This window comes from Drosophila elegans, unplaced genomic scaffold (genome assembly GCF_018152505.1).
Source record: "Drosophila elegans isolate 14027-0461.03 unplaced genomic scaffold, ASM1815250v1 contig_183, whole genome shotgun sequence".
NCBI classification, from domain to species: domain Eukaryota; kingdom Metazoa; phylum Arthropoda; class Insecta; order Diptera; family Drosophilidae; genus Drosophila; species Drosophila elegans.
The window spans coordinates 165,463-189,357 of record NW_024545550.1 but is presented as its reverse complement, the minus strand read 5'-3'; the positions used below and the strand labels follow the sequence as shown (position 1 = coordinate 189,357).

The window sequence follows — 23,895 nt, the reverse complement described above, 5'->3', positions numbered from 1 at the left end:
TTATTTTGCATTATCATTGCAGTACCGCAACCAGTTGTCGCTGCAGCAGGATGCACGGTTGCACATGCAACGCGAGGCCCTGCAGCAGCGACAGGCGGAGCTACGGTCCGTGGACCAGCGTATTTACGAACTGCAGACGCGCCTGCAGCGCAAAAAGCAGGCCAACACCCATCACCAGCAGCAGCAGCAACATCAGCAGCAGCAACAACAACAGACAACCGTGCAGCAGCAACAGCAACAGCAATTGCATGTTCAGTCTGCTCAATTGCTGGCGGCAGCAGCAGCAGCAACTGCCCAACAGCAACAACAACAACAGCAACACCAGAAGCAGCAACAGCAACAGCAGACTTTGGCCTACCAGCAACCTGCCGGCAATCTGGCCAAACACGGCGGAGTTGCGGCCCTCAAGCAGCAACTGTTGCAGAAGCAGGTCAATCAACTGGCAGCTGCTGCCGCCGCCGCTGCCGCCGGACGAGCCCGCGGCAATGTGGCCGCCGTCGAACCCTTCATCCACACGCCCCAAAAATCGACCATCACGAGCACCGCCAGCTACTTGAGTGGCGGAATGAAGCATGCAGCGGCCACGGCCAATACCAACCAGCAGAATCAGCTCATCCAGGATCTGACCCATGTCAAGCTGGGCCAGAACAGTGGTTTCTTTGCCGGATCCGTGCCCGTACCCGTGCCGGTCGCCAGTTCGAGTAGCGAAAGCGACGAGTCCAAGCTGGCCAAGAAGCTGCTGGCGGGGACGGGTGCGGGTGCGGTGACGGCTCCTGCGAAAACGGAGGCCGAGTTGCGCAAGCAGGCGCAAACGGAGGCCATGGATAGTACCACACATATCTACGCGGAAGTGGGACCCAAGAAACGAGATCGAGAAGCAGCCGCAGCAGCAGCGGCAGCAGCAGCGGCAGCAGCAGCCGCAGCAGCAGAAGCAGCAAGTCAAGCAGCAACTGCAGCACCAGCAGCAGCAGCCACAGGAGCAACATCTCCACCCGCCACTGTGAATGTTAGTAAAATCCCCAAGAGCATTTCCTCGAGCAGCGCCAGCAGTTCCGCCTCCGCCTCCGCCCTGATAAGCAAACTTAACCAGCAGGCCACGTCGAAGGAGAGCCAGGAGCAGCAGCAGCAGCAGCAGCAGCAGCAGTTGCAAATCAAGAAGAACGAGATTTCGGTGACCAGTGAAACGCTATCCGAACGCAACACACAGCAGCAGCTCACCGTGCACAGCATGCCTTTGGGGGCGATAAGCAAATCGGTGGCCCTGGCCCCCGTGCCCAATGCCTCCAAGCCGCTCCAGGTGCAGGTGGGCAATCTGGCGGTGCCGCCGCGCAAGCCCATCAGCAGTGTGGCCCCCAATTCGGTGAGCAGCAGCAGCTCCATACCCAAAATGATCACCTACAGCCCGAAGGTGAACCGTGTGGCGCCCAATGTGGTGATGGCGGATCCCCGTCCAGCCCTGCCGCCCAAGCCCAGCAAGATGTCGCCCACGGAGCAACCATCGCCAGTGGAGGCCAGCACATCGGCAGCCACGGGAGGTGGAGTTGCGCCAGCATCAGCGGCACCCAAGCCGCTGGCGGCGGCGACCTTTGGCCTGCAATCGCTGAACATCAACGACAACTTGCCCATCAAGGCCAAGCCACTGACCATCCGCAAGCAGCCTCTGTTCGAGCAGCCTCGTCTTAAGTTCAGCCAGTCCGGCCAATCCGGCCAATCCGGCACCAATGGCCAACAGAAGCCGCCTCCGATGCAAGTGCCAAATCAACGGAAGTCAGAGCCTTCACTTAGACAGCCAGCGGAGGCCTTGAAATCCACGCCGGACACCTCACCCCAGCACTCGCCGAGCAGTGAGTCCAGCGCGGACGAAACGGACCGCATGGTGCCCCCAACGACAGGGGCCAGTCAGCAGGAGACGTCAACATCCGCGTCAGCTACTCTGACGGCCACGACAACCAGCAACATTAAGGAGCGAACGGGCGGAAAACCCAAGCTGGCGCGACGGGTGAGCTTCGATCCTTTGGCCCTCCTGCTGGACGCCAGTCTCGAGGGCGAACTGGAGCTGGTCAAGAAAACGGCCATGCAAGTTGCCAATCCCAGTGCGGCCAACGATGAGGGAATTACGGCTCTACACAATGCCATCTGTGCCGGCCACTTTGACATTGTCAAGTAAGTGACATTTTCTTTCTGCCCTTTTTCTCTCTTTCTCTTTTTTTTGTTCTGCAATCCAATTAATCACATTTTTTACACAGATTCCTGGTTGAGTTTGGCTGCGATGTGAACGCCCAGGACTCGGATGGCTGGACGCCACTGCATTGCGCCGCCAGCTGCAACAATCTGTCCATGGTCAAGTTCCTGGTGGAGAGCGGCGCCTGCCTGTTTGCCTCCACGTTGTCGGATCACGAGACGCCAGCGGAGAAATGCGAGGAGGATGAGGAGGGCTTCGACGGCTGCTCCGAGTATTTGTACAGTAAGTACACTAGTTTGGCCCTCTGGGATTATTAGGAAAAGACCAACACGTATACCCGTTGCTTGGAGGTTAAGAGGGTTTATGGTATTCGTTGAAACAATATCTCTTTCAATGGATGTAAGCGTTTTCAATGCATTGATTTGTTCAAAATCGAAGCTTTATTTTAAAAGTTATTCGAAAAGTAGGTTTTAACTATGACGGGGTTTGGAGAAAAAAATCACTATCTCAAAAGTAATGGATTCAATTTTCTGTTTTTTTACTCAGCGATGTTTTAATCGCTGCTCACACGCCTTTGTTACTTCGCTTCCCGTCCCACACATTTGTGCTTCGGAACTCCAAACTTCAAAGTATTGTACCTAAATCAATGTTGTTACCTTAGAAGTTATGTGTTATATATAGATTAAAAAGTCAACCCAGTTATATTTAGAGCCAAGTTCAATTCTTACTTGGGGATAGAATATTTTAATTTTTTTGTAAGCCTTCTGCATTACAACACAGTAATCGTTTTTGTATCAAAGACGTTTCCTTGATCTGTAGGGAAAATTTTACTGTGTGTTTTTAATAGAAACACCATTTGAGTTAGAATAACATGTTTTAATGTCGTTTGATTACAAATAAAAGCTGCTGACCGAACAGCGGACATGGCTATTTTAAAGTAATCCAGATTGTAATCTATTTTCAACTCATTACTAGAGGTAAAATAATGCATTCGTAATCCATTTTGCAGTGGCAATTTTCCGGTATATTTAATTTGAAACAGGTTATCTGAGTAATTGGTATCCAACAGTCGTTTCACTCGACCATTGCGTTCCTTTTTGTTTATTTATCTTTTCTAACATTTTCCCCTTGATTTACAGGCATCCAGGAGAAGCTGGGCATTCTGCACAATGGCGACGTATACGCCGTGTTCTCGTACGAGGCCCAGAACGGCGACGAGCTCTCCTTCCATGTGAACGAGCCGCTGATCGTGCTGCGCAAGGGCGACGATGCCGAGAACGAGTGGTGGTGGGCACGGAATGCCGGTGGCGATGAGGGCTACGTGCCCCGCAACCTACTGGGGGTGAGTAGCCGATGAGATGCCTTCACGTACGCAGGATGGGAGGGGAACTAAGTGCCAACTCCTTTTTCACAGCTGTACCCACGTGTGCCGCCGCATTCGCCGCACTTCAGCGATTAGCAGTTAATACGCTTCACCATACTGAAGCGCAAGGCCGGTCGACTCATCCAGAAGCGCTACATATCCAAGTACATCTAGGAAGCAGGAGCTGGATTTCTAGCCGATTCTGGGCACGTGCCACCGCAGGAGTCATCGGGGAATTATTTATCACAGCCCCATGTTTCTTTCTGTTTACTTTTTGTTTGGAAAAAAGCAACACAAAGGACGAGGAGCGAGGAGCGAGGAGCGAGGTGGTGGCCCACCCATATGCCCAACCATATGGAATGGAGCCGACTGCAGCAGCTTCCGCCTCAGTCATTTATCCCGACGACTGGCCTCAATTAGCCCAGCTCTCGCCCTGGGTTCAGCACACATATCACCCACAACCACCCCCTGCATACGTACAACCGCAAATTGAATTTCACTTAAGCTCCTTAGCTTTAAGGCCTAGACTAATAACTCATATCAGCCGCCTGCTCGCCACACAAACTTCACCTTCAAGTTTCTGCAGAAAAAAGTTCAAATTGGAAAATGGAAAATTTGAAATTTGAATTTTGAAATTCCTGGCTGCCCACACACACAGAATGTTTCATCTACGGCTAGCTGAAGGAGTTTGTTAATTGCATGTATCAAGTTAGTACTTAAAACTTTAATTGAACTCGTTCGAGTTCGAAGGTTCACACAAATCGAAAGAAAACATTTTAACATAGATAACAAAAACTGACACAAGGAGAATATATAACGAATCGAATGTGATTTTTGTATAAAGACGAGAATAACTTAAACAATTTGTATCGAATATGGAAATGTAAATTACATAAAGCGGATTCGTTGACAAGTAATCGCATTATAGGATATACGTTCTAATTTAACTTAATTTAATTATATTGTATCGATTGCTTAATACCTAGCATTTAAGGACAAACACATTAAAATGCAAATACGTTTGAAAAATGAAAAAAATAAAACGATTCAGAAAGCTTATTTGGAGGTGATGTGCTTTTATTTCGTTCGGAAATCGCTGGAATTTCTCGGGCCCCGAAGTCTTGTACTCAAACATATACAATTTTCAGAATTCCATCGTAGTTAAAACTATGATCGAATTGCGGCTCAAGTTCAGTGTTCATTTAGAAGTGCAAACAGTTGCATCTATCATTTCTCCACGAAGCAAGTGAAAAGCTTTTCAGGCACGCGAACAGACAATTTAATTGTCTCCTTATATCAGCGTCGCGTAACTGTAAGTACTGATTACGTGTTTCAGATGCTAGATGAAGCCGTTCGAGCATTAATAACCTTATCAAAAGTAAGCAATTTGTATTTCACAAATGTCGACAATCTTTATTGAACGGCAAGCGCTTTCCAGTTGTTTTTATTTTTTGATTATTTTGTTTCTGTAATATAATCTTAATTGTTTTCTACTTAAACATGAACTTTGAGCCGAGTTAGCATCACCAGAGCAAGCGAAAATAGCTTTTAGTTTTTGGCGCTGGCTAGAACGGTGAAGTCGACTTTATAATCTCAAGAGCCACGGACCGATAGTAAACAAAAACTGGAAACAGGTTGTTGCCAAGAACAGAATAAGTGGAACCTGGATTTAACAAATAACATTGGATTCATAAGTTCTTAAGTTCAGTTAATGTTTTAAGGATGCAATTTATATTAGTATTTTTCCTGCTCCTGGCTGGAACTTTGTATTCCGAGCTAGAATTAGCTGAGGGATCCAAAATACTGGCCGTGTATGCCTTTCCAGGTATTATGGTATTTGCATGCATAGATATATTATAATTTCTGACCACATTTGTATTGTTGGCTAGGCAAATCGCATTTTATGATGCACAATGCTTTGATAAGAGAACTCGTCGAAAGTGGCCATCAGGTGACCATGGTAACTGCCTTTTCTTTAGAGAAAGAGCAGCTGGGCAGCAACTACACGGAGATCTTGATAGAACCGGTCTACGATTTCTGGCATGATGGTAAGTGGTGTTTTTTTTTGTGAAACATCTGCCGAATCATCAGTCATCATTATCGTCTGGAACCAGTTAAGCTGAACTTCGGAGCCCAGCACTTGTTCGAGCTGACCCGCATGAACAACTATGATTTTCTGAAAATGCTAGAGATTATCGGGCTTAAAACCACGGAACATGCCCTCCGACAACCCGGGGTTAAGGCTCTCATTCATGCCGAGCAGACGGACGGTGTATTTGATCTCCTCCTGGCCGAGCAGTTCTATCAGGAGGCCTTCCTGGCCCTGGCTCACATCTACAAGATACCCGTGGTGACCACGAGTACGTTGGGCTACGAGAACCACATGAGCCAGATGATGGGTCTGATTACGCCTTGGTCTTTTGTGCCGCATGGTTTTATGCCCTTCACCGATCGAATGAGTTTCCTGGATCGGGTGCGCAATTCCTATGTATCCTTCTATGAGGACATGGACAGGTTGCTCAACTATTTTCCCAAAATGGATGCTGTGGCCAAGGAGTTTTTTGGCCCCGTTTTGGGTGAGTTGCAAAGTTTGTTTATTAATGAACAGAACTATAATAGGTGAATTCTAGATGTGGTGCCAAAGGTCAGGCACATGGAGCGAGAAATCTCAGTGATGCTGCTTAACAGTCACGCACCGCTGACCACGGCACGTCCCACGGTGGATGCCATGGTGCCAGTGGGTGGCATGCACATCTATCCACCCAAGGCACTCCCACCGGACATGCAAACCTTTCTGGACGGGGCCACCGAGGGGGCCATCTTCTTCAGCCTGGGCAGCAATGTCCAGAGCAAGGATATGCCGGTGGAAATGCTGAGACTCTTCCTCCAGGTATTCGGTTCACTCAAGCAGCGGGTGCTGTGGAAATTCGAGGACGAGAGCATTACCCAGTTGCCGGAAAATGTGATGGTGAGGAAGTGGCTGCCGCAGGCAGATATTCTGGCCCATCGCAACGTCAAGGTTTTCATCACACACGGCGGACTGTTTGGCACTCAGGAGGGAGTACACTACGCCGTGCCTATGCTGGGCATACCCATCTACTGCGATCAGGTAGGTGTTAACGTCATCTTAACACCTTTCCAGATACTTATTCAATTCTACTTCTATTCCAGCACCTAAACATGAACAAGGCCGTTTTGGGCGGCTATGCCATTAGTCTGCACTTCCAGTCGATTACGGATGAGATCCTCCGACACTCCTTGCACCAACTCATCCACAATTCCACGTATAAGGAAAACGTGCAAAGGGTCTCAAACATATTTAGGGATCGTCCGCAGGAGCCCCGCAAAAGTGCCGTCTATTGGATCGAATATGTCATCAGGCATCGAGGAGCTCCCCATATGCGATCCGCTGGCCTGGATCTCAACTGGTTCCAGTTCTATCTGCTTGATGTAGTAGCCTTTGTGGCCGTCATTGGCTTGACCGGCATCCTGGCCCTCTTATTTGCCATTAGATTGCTGATGGGCAGTAACAAAAAGCACAGGAAAGTTAAGAAAAACTAATTTGTTCGAAGAATTTATTTAAACGCTCTTAGGAATTAATATTTGAAGGTTGATTGGTAAACAAAATGCAACAATATCATAATATACTCAATAAACGTCTTTAAACATTGTACTTAATCTATTTTGATAATAAATATATAAACTTAATAAATAAAGTATTCAATATTTTTAACTGATTTACATTACATTACAAATATTTTTGATTTATGAAATATTTGGATCTATATCTTTTATAACATAAGTGACTTAAACGACAAAGAAAAAGAAACAATAAACCCAAAAACTACATTCCCAATCATTATATTATGCTTATTATTACAATCTTCCTTGTTTTCAATTTCAAAAGAACCATAATCATGCTTTCATAAAATTTGGTGGTCTCCATAGATTACAAAAACGAGACGTCTACCTCGTTTTCCGCACGAGCCACACTCAGATTATTAGTTTTGCCAATCTCAAAGGGTCTCTTGACATACATTTGCTACATAGAGCCCCACAAAACGGCCTATCAATACCTATTCGCAGTCGTTTGAAAATCGTTCAGCGAGCCGGTTGTTAATTGTTCCTATCGTAGAGCAACAAGCTGAATCAAAATGGTTTGTTCACGTTGTTGTAAATAAATAGATTAAATATCTGAAAGCTTTCCAAGCTTTTTTCAATATTGTCAATGAAACTCTTTTAGTGGTTTTTCAATTGACCGGAAAGCATATAATTTTTATTAAATTAAAATGCAAAATGTGTTTAGAAAATAATTCTACTTGTTATTACCCCAGATTATTTGTTAAGTAAAAGTCAAGACCTCCAATGAAGGGCTGACTGATAAGATAATGTCAAAGGCAGATCAGTAGCACACATTCATAATGCTTACATTTATATTTTACAGAAATGTAGAAATGGTCTGCACTTTTTTCTCTTGAGCCTGGTCGCATTTCAGCAACTGGACTTCAGTGACAGCTCCCGCATTCTGGCAGCCTTCTTTTTCCCTGGAAAGAGCCACTTTATGATGACCAATGCCATTATCCGGGAGCTGGTAAAACAAGGGCATGAAGTAACTTTCATCACTCCCTTCTCCTTGGCTAAGGAAAAACTGGGCACAAACTACAGGGAAATTGTGATTCCACAGTACGATTTTTGGCCAGAGAGTAGGTAAAGTCGCTACAAAAAATGAACAAATTAATAACATTCTGTTTCCCAGTTAAGGAGATGAGCAATAAAAACAGCATTCTGGAGATGACTGATTTGCCGAATTTCACCTTCCTGCGGATGGTTAATGTGATGGGTGCGCACAGCACTGACTTTGCGTTCGAGCAGCCAGAAATTCAGGCCATAATCAATGAGAAGAATAAGGTTGGCAAATATGATCTGCTGTTGGCAGAACAGTTCTACAACGAGGGCGCCCTCATTCTGGGACATCTGTACCAGATTCCCATCATTACTGTCTCGACATTCGGTCATGCCAACTATCTTAGCCAGCTATTTGGAATAGTGTCTCCCTGGTCCTACGTACCGCATGCCTATATGCCGTACACCGATCGCATGACACTGTGGGAGCGAATTGGAAATGTGGCCATTAGTGCCGCCGAGGATCTTAGCAGGGAATTCTCCTACTACCCCAAACAGGATGCCGTCCTTAGGAAACACTTCTCCAAACTTCTCGATAGGGTTCCAACTATAAAAGAACTTGAGCGGAATATCTCGGCTATTCTGTTGAACACCTACATGCCGCTTTCTTCGGCCAGACCCTTGTCCTATAATATGATCTCAGTGGGAGGGCTGCATATTCAGCCCCCAAAGGCGCTACCAGAGCACCTCCAGAACTTCCTGGATGGAGCCACACATGGGGCTATTTATTTCAGTTTAGGTAACTGTGTTGCGTGATAGATGCAATTAATGTAATAGTGCAATAATAACAATCAAAACCTTCATAGGCTCACAGGTGCGTAGTGCCGATCTCCCGCCGGAAAAGCTGAAGATTTTCCTAGAGGTCTTTGGCAGTCTAAAGCAGCGCGTTCTTTGGAAATTCGAGGATGAAACTCTGCCCAACCTGCCGGCCAATGTGAAGGTGCAGAGTTGGATGCCTCAGGCAGACATCTTGGCCCATCCGAATGTCAAGGTGTTCATTGCTCATGGTGGACTCTTTGGAACCCAGGAGGCGATGTACAATGGAATCCCGATACTAGGAATGCCCGTCTACTGTGATCAGCATCTGAACATCAACCAGGGCAAGAAGGCGGGATATGCCCTAGGTCTGGATTACCGGACAGTCACGGTAGAGGAGCTGCGAGGAATGCTGCTGGAACTGATTGAGAATCCCAAATTCAGGAATAACATGAAGAAGGCTTCACGGATATTTCGCGATCGACCGCTTAGTGCTATGGACACGGCCATGTACTGGATTAACTATGTGATCGAGCACAGAGGAGCTCCCCACCTTGTGTCCGCCGGCGTGGAGCTTCCCTGGTACCAGTTCTACCTGCTGGACATTGTTGGGCTAGCTCTGGCTCTCATTCTCCTGCCAATCCTGGTTCTAAAATCCATCTGCCGAAGAAGTTCCAAATCAAAGAGCTCTCCAAAGAAGAAGAAGACCAAGAGGAATTAGAACCAAAACTTGTGTTTTATTTTTGTTAACAAAAGAGGATACAATTATGTTAGATAGATTTGTGCAATAAATTTTGGATAATTTCGTAATACATTTCTAGGGCACTAGACAGCTGGTAATTGATAACAAAGCTAACGAGAAGCGTGCAAAGACCGCTCGCAACTAACTGAGAAATAGGTCAGGAGAATTAGCTTGGGATCTTCGCAGGGCCTTTCTGGTGTCTTCGGGCCTTTTCTTAAGCTTGTTTGTGATTGATGTGCCTTGTGTTGTGTGAGTGTCATGAGTGTTTGAGTGTGTTTCAGTGTGGGCTTGCGGCGATCTCTACTGGCTTATGACCATGGACTTCTTTACCTTCTTCTCCTTCCTCTCATGGGTGATGGTCACTTCCTCTGCGAAAGAATGAGCAATGATTTGAGAATATGATTTAGTGGAATTGGTAGGGTTGGCTGGGTTATGCCCAGTATGCTCACCCTCGAACTTGGTGGGCAGCTGCTTGATCGTCTCGATGGTCTTGACGTTCTTCTCACCGGGCTCGATGATCTCCTCCTCGTACTCCTCGATGATCTCCTCCTCGTCGGTGTCATCGGGATTGGCCTTGTTGCTGGGCACGGGATCGAACACGGTCTTCACGGCCTTCTTCACGATGCCCTCGGCTGTCACGGTTGTGTAGTGGTACTCGGTGCCACCTTCGATCTTGATGGTCTCCACGGTGGTCACGTCGCCGGGGTTCTCGGATGGCACGATCTTCTTGGTGCCCGACTCGGACTTCAGCTTCTTAGTGGTGGTCACGTTCTTGTGCTTCTCGGCGTCCTTCAGTGTCTTCTTGTACTGTCGGATCTCCTCCTCGGTGAGCTCCACCTCCTCCTCCTCGTAGACGGTCTTCGAGGTGGTGATGGTCTTGCCGGACTCCAGCTCCGTGGAGTAGGTGTACTCCACTCCGCCGGGCACTCGCTTCGAGGCAACAGAGGTCGTGTCGTTTTGGAAAAAGTCAGCGGGTGGTGGTGGAGCCGAGGACTTGGGCTTCTTCTTCTGCTTCTTGCCACTGTCGATGGTTGAGGTGTTCGAGGTGGAGGTGATGGCCTTGACATTCTGCTCCTGCAGCGAATTCTTGCGCACGGTGCGGTTGTTCTCGGTGATCTCGATGTTCTGCGTCACGGACACCCTTCGCTCCGAGGTGGTGGTGGTGTTGGACTGCTGGTCCTGGTAGTTTTGCACCACGTTCTTCTGCTGCTTCTGGACGATGCGGCGGGAGGACTCCGTGGAATCGGTGGAGTCCACCGACGACTTCCTGGTCACGTTCTTCTTGTTCTTGTTCAACTTGGCGGCGGTGTTGTCGTCTACCTCCGTGGGTACCGAGTCGTAGAAGGTCTTGGTGCGCATGCTGCGGGTTCCATCCTCGTTGACGGTGGTGTACACCTCCTCGTAACCTCCCTCGATGGCGCGGGTCAGCATGGTGGTGCGCTCATCGATGCGGATCTCCTTGCCGAGACGCTTCTGGACCAGCTTCTTGTTCTGCTGCTCCTTCACCAGGTCCTCCTCGCTAACGGGCTTCGGGTCCCAGAAGGTGCGCACCTGGGTCTTGACGGTTCCATTGGGCTGGGGGCTGGTGGTGATCACCTCGTAGCCACCCTCGATCAGCTTGTACGTGGTGCTGGCTCCCGTGGCCTTGTCGAACTCCACCTTACCATCCTCGATGTCCGCGGAGGTCAGAAGCTCTGTGGTGTGTGGATGCATTGTGTGTATAGTATTTGGTATATAAGGCTGTATATAGCGACCATCCCAAGCTCTCGAGTGTGTGTTTGCGTCTAGGGTTATCCAAAGCACTTGCGGCCTAAGTCTAGTATTAGCTTTTGTCTTATCCTACGCTAAGTCTATGATATTGCTTTGGTTTCCTTAGTAAGGCAGCCTGGCAATCGGGTTAATCAAGTGGCTCTTAGACGATTTCAAAAGCAGTCGTGATTATATGATAATTATTTTCCTAATTTATATAGTTTTAGGTAAATTAAGCCAATTAACAAATTTAATATTTAATAATTTCTTAATTTTGACTATCTAATTTAAGCATCAATGTTCGAAAAATTAAAATTTCAATCCTAATCCTATCATATATTTTTTTTCATACGACAAATTAATTTAGACTCATTCCTTTCAGTTCACTTGTTAGCAATTTAAAAGTCACTTAAAAATACTTTAAGTCACAAATATTTACTTTAACCGAAGTCCTTTTCGTTGTATCGAATATTGCGAGAATTTAAATTGACTTTGTTATTTATAATTGGGATAACTGGAAATCTTGTTAACTGTAAGTTCATCGTCTAAGAACCGCCTGCTAAGCAACTTCTACAGCATTCATCGTTGCTACGCTTTGTACTTTCTTGGATTTGTCAATTAATCGCCGGGTTTAGACGTGCACGGGTTGGGGTTCGGTATCCAGATTCGGTTCCAGCCGCCGGTAATACAACTTGGAGCGACACGCCAGGTGTGGCAGGCAGCTGTAGTGCATCAGCAGCTTCAGTAATTGCTATTTGAACTTGCGGGCGGACCGCTGTTTGCTGTTCTTGGAGACGCCTCCGTTTCCACTTCCTGCCGGCAACGTGATGTGCTGTGCTGGCTGCGGTTGTGGCTGTGGTTCCGGTTTTGCCTGTCGCATCTGTGGACTCTGCTTTAAGGAGGTGGCGGAAGGAGTTGAAGCGTTAGTTGCTGCGGCTTTAGGGCGGGCTGAGGGGCGTGGCTGGTCAAGCTGCGGCTGCCCCTTGCCATTCCCATTCCCATTGTTAGTTTGCGGCTGTTTCGTTATCGCCTGCGAAGGTGCGGATTTCTCGGGCGGATGCAGCAGTTTGCTGGCGGTTTCGTTTAGCAATTGATCATAGCTTAGTGGGTTAGCAGGAGGGTCACTATCGTTATCGTTATCGTTATCTGCAAATGTGGTTTGGGGGTAACGAGGAGACAGTAGTTTTAATTCGAATTCAGCTACATCGTCTGTGATGCTGGGATGCTGATGCTGATGGTGACTGAGATGCGATGGGTGATTGGTGCTGGCTCTTATGGCTACGTGATGGCTCTAAGACCTTTTGGCCTAGAACCGTGGCTACCCATGGCTAAGATGGCTTAAAGTACACAACTGAAAAGGTGACAAAACGTACGAGAAGAACGCAACTTAGGGCTAAAATAAAAATGCACATTTAAAAACAGAGTTTCTTAAATTGAAAATTTGTTTGTGTTGTTCTTGTTGTTGTTGTTGTTGGGGGTTTCTTTGTTCTTGTTGTTCTCGAATAAATATTAAGACAATATTTGCAAATAGTAAATTATAACATAAATGGTATATACGTGTATAGATAGAAAAGTTTGGCTGCCAAAACAATTGAAACAAAACACTTAACGCTCAGCTCGAATTCGATTCGAAGAGTGGGCGCAAAAAAAGGGGGCGGAGCAGTTAGAACACACACACTCACACTCACACACATGCAGAAACATGTACACAATAGCCACAAATGGTTGGCTATAATTTCAGTTTTGATTTTGACTTTATTTTAAATTGTTTTCGTTTTTTTTTTTTTTAGAGATATTGTATACACTCATTGTTTGGTTTGGTTTTTATTCATAGGGAAAAACATATGTACATATGTGGGAGAAAGTGGGAAAGGGGCAGGTATTGACAATGAATTTCAATGCAGATGAGCTAAAAAGTCATCGCTATAAATCAGTTAACACAGGAGAGGGCGAAAGTACAAAATTTTCAATTAAAATACAATGAAGTGTAAAAGTTTGTGGCCAGGCCAAGTGTTCTTTTGGGAAAGGGGCTTTGGTGGCAAGAGATTGGGGCAACTGTGCCAAGTGTGTCGCCCACACACACACACAACGTATCGCAACACATCACGTTTGTCGAGAGCAGCAGCAGCAGCAGTGCAAAAAGTTTAATTTGAAAACTTAATTAAAATTTCTGTGCGTTCGTTTTTTTTTCCCCTGCTCTTCATCTCTGTCTTTCCCTTTAAACGAGATGTGTGCGGGGGCAAATAAAAATTGCATTTATGTCACTCTGAAGAATTCGTTTCGACAACACATTTTGGGCTGAACCTTAAATCTCAATTAGACCGGGGGGCTCCTTGACATTGGCCACAGTTCGCCTTGGGAATTACGTGTGTGCTTGGTCTGTGTGTACGTATATTTGGGGATGGGGTTTAAAGGGGGGGCTGAGTGTGTGTGTGTGTTTAACAAAAAAATTACAACAAAACGACGAAAATCGAACGATTTGCATTTGTTTGTTCTGGTTTGCTTGTTTTGTTTTGCTTTGTTTTGTTTTGTTCAGATTCGGTTTTGTATCTATGAGCTACCAGTTTCTTCGGTCTCCTTGTCGGACTTCTTGTCCAGCGTCTGCGAGATCTTCTTCCAGATGTTCTCGAAGGAATCGGCGCCAGAGTAGTCGATCTGTCCAGACTCCCAGCACTGGCGGCGCATCTGATTTTCGTAGTCCTCCTGTTCGGGAGTGCGTTGCTCACCGATGCGCAGCTGAGACAGAGCACCAGCCAGACCCGCCTGAAAATATGCAAATTGGATTTATTAAAACCTGCTTCCTTTACCATTAAAGACGGGGTGGTCGGGTGGGGTGTTGGTGTTGGTGTTTCGGGTAGTTCATGCACTACTACGGATTAAACATTTATTAGCACTAGTAGAGACGCAGACGAACGGTTGACAACATTGAGATGTTAGTTACGGTGCACAGGGCGTATGATTAATATGACAACAGAGTGCTACTCGAGGCATAAATCAAGTATACGACGCGCTGCACAGCGACTGCTTACGTTTGCAACTCGTGTCCCAGCAACTCTCTGGCAGATTACTATGTGAAAGTGGGCGGAATGCTGGGAGGTGGCTGAGGTGAGCACATGCAACACGAGGATGAAATGCCTGCTTGGCTGCTGCATCTCAAGATGATGAAGTTGATAATGATGATGATGATTATGATGGTGCTGTAATGGGGAGCGAGCTCACCATTCTCCATTTACATTTATGCTTGACCAGGTGCCAGGCCAACTAATAATAAATCAACAAATGCCCTTATCCAGGCCACAAACACAACGTTGAACCCGGTACCAAGGACCAAGGACCAAGAACCAAGAACCAATGACCATGAGGAACAATGAACGATGACCGAAGGACAATGACGACGACAATGACAATTCGTATGCAAAACAGTGACTAGACGAAAACCAGGGCATTACAATATCACTATCACTTGCACTAGCACTTGTACACTTGCACACCACTATCCGATGCTGGTTTTGTTGGGAATTTGAGATTAAGCCTTCTACACAGAACAAAAAATCGTGTCGATCATATTTTGAACTTTGCTTTTTACGGATTTTGCATAAAAAATTGTTTTTTTTTTATGTAGTTCTTGCAATGTAAATATTTTTCCTTTTTTCAACGAAAGTTTTTAAAGTGAATGTGAGAAAAATTCAAAGTTTAATTATTTTGTTAGCATCCACTCCTATTGAATATAAATCGAAACGATAAGAATATTTTTTTCTGTGTAGTTCTTGGGCCAGGATTGGATTGATTGCCTTTACCTCAGGCTGCGCAGTGGCTGCAACTTCATGTTCTTGTTGGTGGCTTGTCGCTTTTTCTACTGTCTGACTATGCACGGAATGATGAGGCGTGGGCGTGGGCGAGGGCGTGGGCGTGGGCGTGGCAGTAGGCGTGTCATTGGCAGTGGCAGTGGCAGTGGCTGAGGTGGCATGTTCAGGTGGATGTGAAATGTTTAGCTCATTGCTATTCACATCTACGGATGGAAAGTCTTCGGCATTGGCAGTGGCAGTGGCAGTGGCATTGGCATTGTAGGACTGGGGTGGAGGAGTCGGCGACGAAGGTGGGTGGCATGCATCGTCATGTTGCCACTCAGTGGCATATTCATTTGCATTTGCATTCGCATTCGCAGTCTCAGTTGCATTCGCATTCCCATTGTCCTGGCTGTGATTCTGGCTGGGATTGTGGTGCTGGTGGTGGTGCTGCTGCTGTTGCTGCTGCTGTTGCTGCTGCTGCTCCTGCTCCTTCTCCTTCTCCAGATTCTCATAGTAATCTGCCCAAGGATCGCGGAACTGGCGCACATGCAACAGTTGGTGGTGCATCTGCTGCTGCTGGTAGTACTCATGCTGCTGCCGCTGATGCTGCTCATCCGCCGCGGATTCGCTTTGCGAGTGCATTAGATTTAGGCAAAGGCACTGAGACGATGTTAGATAGATAGAGTTATATGCACGACAAATGCGATTCGGCAGTCCGCGAATTTTATATGGCAAGTTTTTATTTACAGAATGCGCAACATAGGAGAGCGAGAGTTGGAAAATAAAGAGTAAATGAATAGTAAATCAATTTGCAAAATAAAGAACCGAACGGCACAAACAAAAAAAAAAGGTAAAAAGTGGAGGGTTACAAAAACGGAGATCCCCCTGAATGTGAGTGTGTGTGTGTGTGTATATTGGCTTGTGTTATGGGATATATACCTAATGATTCTGGCATCACCCCCAACCATCGACCATCTTGATTTGAATCATTTTCATCTATCGATGGCGTAAACCGAAACATTTTCCTGGCTCTCGGCCAAATCGATGCAAATTCGAAAACAAAACGGAAAGAAAGTGAACACTGAGACGAGCACACACACACACACGAGACACACACAGTTGGACAAATATTACAAAAAATACAAAAGATATAAATTAAAAGAGACCCAATTGAGAATCGGTCCGTACGTCTGTCTGTCTGTCTGTTTGGGGGGCCAAAATAGCAGAAGAAAATACAAATAAAAAATGGGTTACTTTGGGGCGTGGCTGCTAATCGAGGAAAAATCAACAGAGAATTGCAAAGCGAAACAAAAAAAAATAATGAAAACGAAGTCAAAGAACAGAACGTTAAAGTGAATAGATAGTAAAGGCGAGAAGTGAAACGATAACGAGGTCAGCTATCGGCAAGAAATAGCAAATAGATCGAATTTGAATTTGTTTGCTTGGGTTATTTACTCGGCGCGCACAGAAAGATGGATAAATAAATAAATATTTGAGTTATAATTAAGAATATTTACACAGAGGAGTGCTCAGGGTCTATACAGATCTGGTGCGAGATGGTTCGACAATTGGAGATCTGCTTACCTCGGTACTTGGCCCGTGGGCTATCGCTCCCTCGGGCCGATCAATGGCAACTCTTCCTGGCGTTTGCTTGCGATTAGCGGGTTAAGAAACGAAGCAGGGGGTTTTTGGGAGCAAATACATTGGGTTAAACAATAGAATTCTTTGGTTAGCTTTAGTTTGGCTTGCAAAAACAGGGGAGACATAAGAGTTCGGTCTGATTGTAGGGGGAGCAGAAGTAATGCTGTAAATCGCCAAAGGGTAGAAGATTCCAGTTGCAAATAGCCCACGGAGGGCACTTACCATTTCGGTGGACAGGGACTGGATCACGTTTTCACAGAAGATGTTCCACCACAGCTGAATCAGATCCTGGGCATGGGCATAGTCCGAGGAAACGCTGGCCACCTTTGTCTCGGAGTTGAACTGAATCAGCCAGGGCTTCAGCTTGCCGGCGAAATGCAAAATCTTAATCTTATCTCTGAACCTGTAAGCGTTAAGTATATTATAATACAAACTGGTGACTGGTTGCTTGGCCACCTAGAGACTGGGAAACTCACTGTTTGAATGCGGGCAGATAGCAGTACGAGGCATAGGCCGTCACATTGTAAACAAATGGCAAATGCTTCTTGATGTCGGCCGTCGCCCAGTCGGCAAAGAACTGGTTCAGCAGGCCCTGATCGCCGCCATCGAAGCTGCCGTTCTTCACGGCGAACTCTGTGATCTGGGTGAAGGTGTCCACGCTGGGTCTGAACACGAACACGCCGGAGTTGAAGCAGTCCGGCCAGCTCACATCCGGAGCGGCCGAAAGTTCCTCGCGCTCAAACAGCTCGTCGCAGTTTTGCAAAACCTATGAGAAAAGAACATAATTCGTTGTTAAGAGATTTCATAAGGATCAGGGTAGTCACCTAACGTACCATATAAGTTATATAATAGTTAGATATATGGATTTCTAAAATTAACTGCGTGAGAGATACAAACAAAATTATCATCCTGACTTCAACAATAAAATTGTAAAGGAAGTGATTTAATTAAAATAATTAATTCATCTTTAATCGAAATTCATTACTCAAATAAAGCAAATAGCATATCACAATGATATCTTTGTACATATGATATATTTGTTATTATTTCTTAACGGATTTTTTTCACTTTTTTGCTGTTTCTGAGATCAAACTGAAAGTATTGCACTAAAAAAATTAAGATCAGAAGGATCAAATTGAGTTAAAAACTAACTATATTTAATGGTAAGTAAAGTAGGTAAATATTTTTTTTTTCCATTGCCCATATCTTACCAGTGTATCGGCATCCAGAAAGACGCACTTCTCGAACTGCACGAGGCGCCAGCAGTGCAACTTTGTGAAGGTCACGCCCAGTTCGGGGCGGGCGAGCAGCGCCAGATTGGCGGCGTCCTGTGAGTCGAGCACATTGACCTCCTGCACCACGTTGTACACCTCCTTCAGTCTGTCGCGCATCGCCTGCGAGACGGTGGGCGTGACCAGGACGGCCAGCTGGTGGGTGGTCTTGGCCCTTTTCAGGGAGTGGGCCAAAACCAAGGCACCCAGTGAGTACGTGTCATTTGTCGTCAGCGTCACCCAAGCGAACTCTATTCGGGACGAGAGGGACATAGATAGAGATGCAAATTAAACGCTATAGATATTTCAGAGATAAAACTTCAGACAGAGATACGAATTGGGTTACAATTCAAAAGTCATTGTTACATTGCACGTTTCACTGCAGCAGCTGGCTGGGAACTCGCAGTGTATTTATTAGTTTCGTATTCAGCAAAAAATGGTTATGGATTATAAATAAACAAGCGATTTTTCGGGTTCCCCATTTGAAAGAGAACAGATATGTATGTTTGTACATGTGGTGTGTGCAGATCTCCAACTGCGTCAGCAGTGGGCGGGGCACGCGGCGCCCACATGCATACAAATTTCATTTGCTTTGTTAGAGCGGAAAAATTGCAAAAAAAAAAACATAAAGAATTGGCAAAATCGAGCAGAGCATATTTCAGGCGCGTCCAAACGGGCAATTAGAATTTTGCGTAGTTGGCATTTAGTTGGGCAAAAGCTATAGATAATTATTCATGGCGTTGGCATATCCTAATATATATACATGATTATGTGGCGATTATGAGTTTTTTTTTCAGTGCACACTTCTCACACGATGGGGAATTAGTTTTGACTAGATTAGGTTGGAATCTGTATGGTACACAATTTACAAGTGAATTTATCTTGAAATTCTCTCCCCGTTCTTGGTAGTATTTATAAATTGTTAAACCATGCAGTCTTGCTGTGTTGAAAATTAAAAATTCATTAGAGTTAAAATATATAAAACATACGATTATTTTTTATTTCCAATTTTGATTATTGACAAGTAAATGGAATTTAGAACAATATAATTCGGGTATTACTGCTACGAATCGATAGAAAATAGATTGGTATATATACAAGTGTGTATATATTATAAATAAATACTTGGTACATTTCGTTGAGTTAACTTTAGTCAGGTTAAATGTCAGATTAGAGGTCTGTATACATGTTGTTGGGTTTTAGAGAAGCGAACTGAAAAGGAACTGTGAAGCGTAGGATACAACAAGTAGGTGGAAAACAACAACTACCTTCTCGCATTCAGATACGGATGCGGACACAGAAACAGATGCGCATTCCGATGGATAGCTGCTGCACAGTGGTCTTATCAGCGTCATTCAAATGCATTCGCTAGCCTGATCTTGATTTGGATTGAGTTCAGCATGATCTTTATCCTCCGCCGAATTCTTTAATGTGTGTGTGAGAGTGTGTCTGTGTTTTGTGTGTGCGGGTGAAAGATACACAGATGCTTTCTTTTCTATTTGCGAGTGTGCGTGTGAAATGATTCGTTGAGCCTAAAATAAAAATGAAATCATTTACTTTCGGCAAAACCAGAATGGATCTTATTAACTTCTGACTTACCGGATGTGTGCGAAAATGACAACAAATTTCACAAAACAATATAACTTATGGGGGAAAACGGTGAAAAAGTATTTCAGTAGTCGTCATAAATTTGGCGATTTAAACAAAATAAAATAAACAACACTCGGTCTAAAAATAAACTTTCAACATCTGTTGAAATTGTCAAATTGAATGCGTCGCGACATTTTCCTTAAACATTTTCCTTAGCACGTAAACTTAAAAATAAGTAAATTAGCAATTTATATGACAGCTTATGTTGAAAAATTCGTTATGTTTTTTGGCAGTGTAGAAGAGAGAACTATAAGCTTCTCTCTTTAAAAGAAAGCTCTCTCTCTCTCTTAGACACTCTCTTTTTTGAGCAGAGTTTGCGCCTTGGTTTCTGCAACCCCGCTTTTATCAGATGCGTATAACGGGAGCACAATAAAGCTGATAAAGGGCCCCGCCAAAGCGAGTGTGTAAAAGGGTTGGAGGTCGTGGGTTGGGATGAGCTCTTGGGTCTGGGTCAAGTGACTGAGAACATGCCCGTTGGAGTGTGAAGAGGCCCAGATCAGATTAACGCCAGTCACCGCCATTAATGGGGTCACCAATTAGATGAATGGGGAACCCGAGACCTTGAGGGAGACATCCTGTGCCCTCCCGAAACTCGTTTGTCAGGGTCCCCATTAAAACATCGCGATAATTTGCAGCCGGCGCATAAGAAATCAAGTACAGTCAAACCTGGGTAACCTCGAAATCTTACATATTTTCTGCATCGACTTATAAGACAGATGTTCTTATTACGAGGTAAAAGTTCTAACAAAAAATTTGTATATGTTTTAAAAGATAGGTTAGTTATTTAAAATATATTTTTAAGTTTACAGGTTTTTTAATATATATTTTTGTTACCACAAAGGTAAAATATTAAAATCTTTATTTTTTATAATCGTTTAGGGGAAGACATTTCTGAAATTTTTTCCGCACATCCTTTATAAACTTAAAATGAACCATATCTCTTTAAGAGTATATTTTGTATAAGTTAAACAGAAATCATCTAATTATTAAACATCTATTACAAAATAAATTTTACTGAATCTTGCTGGTAAAACACTTTGTATGGTTCTGTAAGTTCTAGGAAATTTCGTTTACCCGTGTTGGACTGTACTAGGGGAAAATGCATATTGAGATATGCCAAAGGGAGTGGTGGTTTGGGGGGATCGGGGAACATCAACGACACCAACGCACAAATTGGCGAGTGCAAGGCGCGGAACAAGTTCTGCGGGAAACCTCAGCAGGCAGTGTGTATCTTGTAGATTCCGATTCTGTATCCGAAAGAGCAGGCCACTAAAAATAGCCCCGCCGATGTGAAATGAAATGAGATTGTGTCTGCTGGTAGGCGATGCATTGGATCGGTACAGGCAACGCAGCAGTTTTAGAAATTGAATCACCATCGAGGACGAGGGGGTGACCGAAACGCGAGATGCTGGAAATCCCTGCTGGCTGAAAATTAAAGGCAGCTGCCGTAGGTTGATGATAAATGCGGGCATAAATCCGTGCAGATTTAATGGATATTCCAAGGCAAGAGAAATGATGATATATCCGAGAATTTTAGTGGGCGATGCGACACAAAAGAATGTTCTCGGGCGTGGAAAACTTTTCGAGAAAAAATAATGTTATTTTCGAACACACAAAACTTGTTAGCGCCTGTCGCCAGCCATAATTCCGACCCATACATATAGGCGGAACTTAAAAATAGAAAATCATCTACGGAGTGTACATATAGAGGGTGAATAATATATGGGAGGTGCTTCAAACATGATCGCCGGACGTCAGCGAACGCGTGTGAAAATGGCAAGGCGAAGTGCATCCCTTAATGGGCTGCTAATCTCAATGAGCTGCAAATGCGGAAAGACATAATCCGCTGATAAGGCATGCAGCTGATAAGGCGCAGCTAATGGCGCTACGTTGTATTTACTGGGTCACCGGAATGCGACGACAGGTACAAAGCGCAAATCCATGTGTTAAATCACAACAAAACGCGGCTCTCTCTCAACATAACATTAAGAAAAGCTCTATCAATCTCTCTTCGGAGCTCTTCCCGCTCATTGAAGGTTATGTGAGCTTCGCGTTATCAGCATTTTGTGCACAAACTTTTCATAAACAAACAAATATGCCAGGCAGCCAGAGGTTCCCAATGCAATGGTTTTGTTTTTTTAAATGTTTTCCTACACTCTAACGGCCGTGAGAGCGCTGAGGGCTGGGGGGTGATGAGGGGCTGTGGGCTGAGCAAATGCTAGTGAAGGTCAGTAAAGGTCGTCGCCACACTCTGCCGTCGCCGCTCTATGCTCGATTTATAAATATATTATAGTAATGCGATTATCGCTATGATTTTGATTCGGGTTTTGATTTTGATTTCGATTTTGCATAACTCCTCCCAGAAGCGAGTGTTATGAAATATGGGAGAAATGACGATTGGTTGGTTTATTAGCAGGAAACGCCAATGGAGCTTTAACTTAGGGCAGGCTTTTCTTTTCTTTCGATTTTCAGTTTCCAGCCTTTAGCCATGCATACACACACACACTCTCTTCTTTCTTTGCTTTTCTTTTTTTTTCATTTTTTTGCATTTGCTTTGGATTTCGGTGTGGCCCAACTTACTGCTCATTTTGTTAGGATTTATGGATTAACTGTGGGGTTTTCTTTTGGATAAACTCGATTGGGGCACTCGCGAGGTTTTTCCGGCGGGCGTTGACGGTGGGTGGCTGAGCTTTCACACTGAATTCGAGAACGAGAGCGGCGTTTGCGGTGCGCCTTTCACGAGCGATGACGAGAATCTGAAGCGACCGTTCGACTGCCGTGGGCATAAATGCCTAAATGCCAATGCAGAGACACGGGCAGCGCAGTCGGCGACGCGGTCGACGTCGTTGGCCACCACAGAAAAAGCCGGTGGGAGATTTATTATACCCGCTACATGCAAAATAAAAGGGCATATTGTGTTCGTGTAAAAATTGAAACATCTGAATAGCTTTGAGTTTAACTATTTGAACAACTGAGCAAGAGTGAACTTAATGACTGGATAAATAAAAATATCATATTCAACGTATTTAATTAAATTTATTTATTTTGTTGTTATATATTTAATATATTGTTTTAAGAAAGTTATATTATATTTTAAAATATATTGAGTCTATAGTATAAAATATGTAAGTCTTTTGGGTAAGCACCTTATTTTCAAAAAGAACCGTGAGTAGTGGGTAGTCGGTAGTCGGGAGGCAGGCATATGAGAGTATAGCTTTTTTTTCTGTTTTTATATAAAAATACCACTGTATTTGTGAGCAGGAAGGCGCCAAAGAAAAAGTATTTTGCATTCCGCTTACTTATATTTCATTTCTATTTCTGCTTCTTCTTCACTCGCCGGCTAATGCTGGGCCGGCTATAAACGTAAAAAGAGAGAGAGGTACAGAGAGAGCAAAAATAAGGTGCGAAAGTCACGTCAAAAACAACTTGGATAAGTGGTGGTAAGAGCGCCAAAGAGTGGGTGAAAGCAAAGAGCGTGATCTAAGAGAGCTGCAATATAGGGTTGATAGTTCTGCTCAAAAAAAAAAAAATTAGCCACGAAAAAATTATAATAAAATGCACAAATAAAAGTAAAAGACTATAGCTTATATAGTTACATGTTAATTAAATAAAAAAAAATTAATTTTTAAATGCACTGTTCATTTCATACAATCGAAGGCGCCAAGTTCCTAAAAGTTATTGCATACTTTTTGGCTGTCTTGACAAAAGTAGTACTTTTGAAAGTACTTCAAAATTATTTGCCTACTTTAAAGCTGCTAGTACACAATGTGTTTGCAAATGTACAGCGTCATATTAAAAAAAAGTTAAAGAATGTTTGCAACTGAATTTGTTTACTATATAAATATTAATGTCTAATAAATTAAAATTAAAAAAATCATTTTAAATTAGTTATTGATTTATTTACATACAAATTCTGATGATTAATTGTAAACTCCACCAGATGTAAACAAATAATGATGCATGTTAATTCATTCTTATAGATGTTACAGGATATATTTATTCTATCAATTGAAGCACCAAAAAAACTTTAGCCCGTTTATACCTTACCATCGCTGTTGTAATAGGCGGGA

At 44.4% G+C, this 23,895-nt stretch overlaps 4 protein-coding genes across 11 annotated transcripts in view; 2 read left to right on the top strand and 2 right to left on the bottom strand.

Moving 5' to 3' along the window:
* LOC108145236 (apoptosis-stimulating of p53 protein 2) overlaps positions 1 to 4,604 on the top strand; it is a 37,055-nt gene extending 32,451 nt beyond the window's left edge. For all 3 annotated transcript variants that reach the window (XM_017270503.2, XM_017270502.2, XM_041707281.1), the window contains 4 exons: positions 23 to 2,163; positions 2,247 to 2,464; positions 3,322 to 3,524; positions 3,597 to 4,604. In XM_017270503.2, coding sequence (XP_017125992.1) covers positions 23 to 2,163; positions 2,247 to 2,464; positions 3,322 to 3,524; positions 3,597 to 3,641 — 2,607 coding nt within the window. In that variant the 3' untranslated portion in view covers positions 3,642 to 4,604. The remainder of the gene's footprint in view (positions 1 to 22; positions 2,164 to 2,246; positions 2,465 to 3,321; positions 3,525 to 3,596) is intronic.
* A 148-nt stretch (positions 4,605 to 4,752) lies between these two features.
* Positions 4,753 to 9,794, top strand: LOC108145252. Its single transcript, XM_017270529.2, has 9 exons — positions 4,753 to 4,857; positions 5,058 to 5,370; positions 5,435 to 5,593; positions 5,660 to 6,121; positions 6,176 to 6,654; positions 6,717 to 7,091; positions 7,990 to 8,248; positions 8,302 to 8,967; positions 9,035 to 9,794. The coding sequence occupies exons 2-9, from the start codon at positions 5,268 to 5,270 to the stop codon at positions 9,703 to 9,705; spliced, it is 3,174 nt and encodes a 1,057-aa protein (XP_017126018.2). The 5' UTR covers positions 4,753 to 4,857; positions 5,058 to 5,267; the 3' UTR covers positions 9,706 to 9,794.
* Positions 9,702 to 22,516, bottom strand: LOC108145227 (FK506-binding protein 5). Of its 2 annotated transcripts, XM_017270490.1 has the most exons (3): positions 22,406 to 22,516; positions 10,176 to 11,420; positions 9,702 to 10,094 (listed from the first exon to the last, which is right to left on the bottom strand). In XM_017270490.1, exons 1-3 carry the CDS (start codon positions 22,410 to 22,412, stop codon positions 10,027 to 10,029), a joined length of 1,320 nt encoding a protein of 439 aa, XP_017125979.1. In that variant the 5' UTR covers positions 22,413 to 22,516; the 3' UTR covers positions 9,702 to 10,026. The 2 variants fall into 2 exon arrangements, with proteins under 2 accessions (XP_017125979.1, XP_017125978.1); XM_017270489.2 differs by lacking the exon at positions 22,406 to 22,516 and having other exon boundaries at positions 10,176 to 11,454.
* LOC108145224 (glycogenin-1) lies at positions 11,572 to 22,518 on the bottom strand. 5 transcript variants are annotated; one of them, XM_017270480.2, is made up of 8 exons: positions 19,444 to 20,591; positions 18,116 to 18,426; positions 17,381 to 17,670; positions 17,127 to 17,307; positions 16,848 to 16,913; positions 15,273 to 15,923; positions 14,037 to 14,238; positions 11,572 to 12,621 (listed from the first exon to the last, which is right to left on the bottom strand). In XM_017270480.2, exons 1-8 carry the CDS (start codon positions 19,451 to 19,453, stop codon positions 12,227 to 12,229), a joined length of 2,106 nt encoding a protein of 701 aa, XP_017125969.1. In that variant the 5' UTR covers positions 19,454 to 20,591; the 3' UTR covers positions 11,572 to 12,226. The 5 variants fall into 5 exon arrangements, with proteins under 5 accessions (XP_017125969.1, XP_017125970.2, XP_017125972.1 ...); XM_017270481.2 differs by lacking the exons at positions 11,572 to 12,621; positions 19,444 to 20,591 and adding an exon at positions 22,406 to 22,518 and having other exon boundaries at positions 12,941 to 14,238; XM_017270483.2 differs by lacking the exons at positions 11,572 to 12,621; positions 16,848 to 16,913 and having other exon boundaries at positions 12,941 to 14,238; positions 19,444 to 20,571.
* Positions 22,519 to 23,895: the final 1,377 nt, after the last annotated feature.

Coding starts and splice junctions, on each gene's coding strand:
- LOC108145252 (XM_017270529.2), top strand. CDS start 5,268: ATGCAATTTATATTAGTATTTTTCCTGCTCCTGGCTGGAACTTTGTAT. Junction 5,371..5,434: donor GGCCGTGTATGCCTTTCCAG/GTATTATGGTAT, acceptor ATTGTTGGCTAG/GCAAATCGCATTTTATGATG. Junction 5,594..5,659: donor CTACGATTTCTGGCATGATG/GTAAGTGGTGTT, acceptor GTCTGGAACCAG/TTAAGCTGAACTTCGGAGCC.
- LOC108145224 (XM_017270480.2), bottom strand. Junction 17,308..17,380: donor TATCTGCCCGCATTCAAACA/GTGAGTTTCCCA, acceptor TAACGCTTACAG/GTTCAGAGATAAGATTAAGA. Junction 15,924..16,847: donor CCCACGGGCCAAGTACCGAG/GTAAGCAGATCT, acceptor ACATCGTCTCAG/TGCCTTTGCCTAAATCTAAT.
- LOC108145227 (XM_017270489.2), bottom strand. CDS start 11,439: ATGCATCCACACACCACAGAGCTTCTGACCTCCGCGGACATCGAGGAT. Junction 10,095..10,175: donor GCTGCCCACCAAGTTCGAGG/GTGAGCATACTG, acceptor ATTCTTTCGCAG/AGGAAGTGACCATCACCCAT.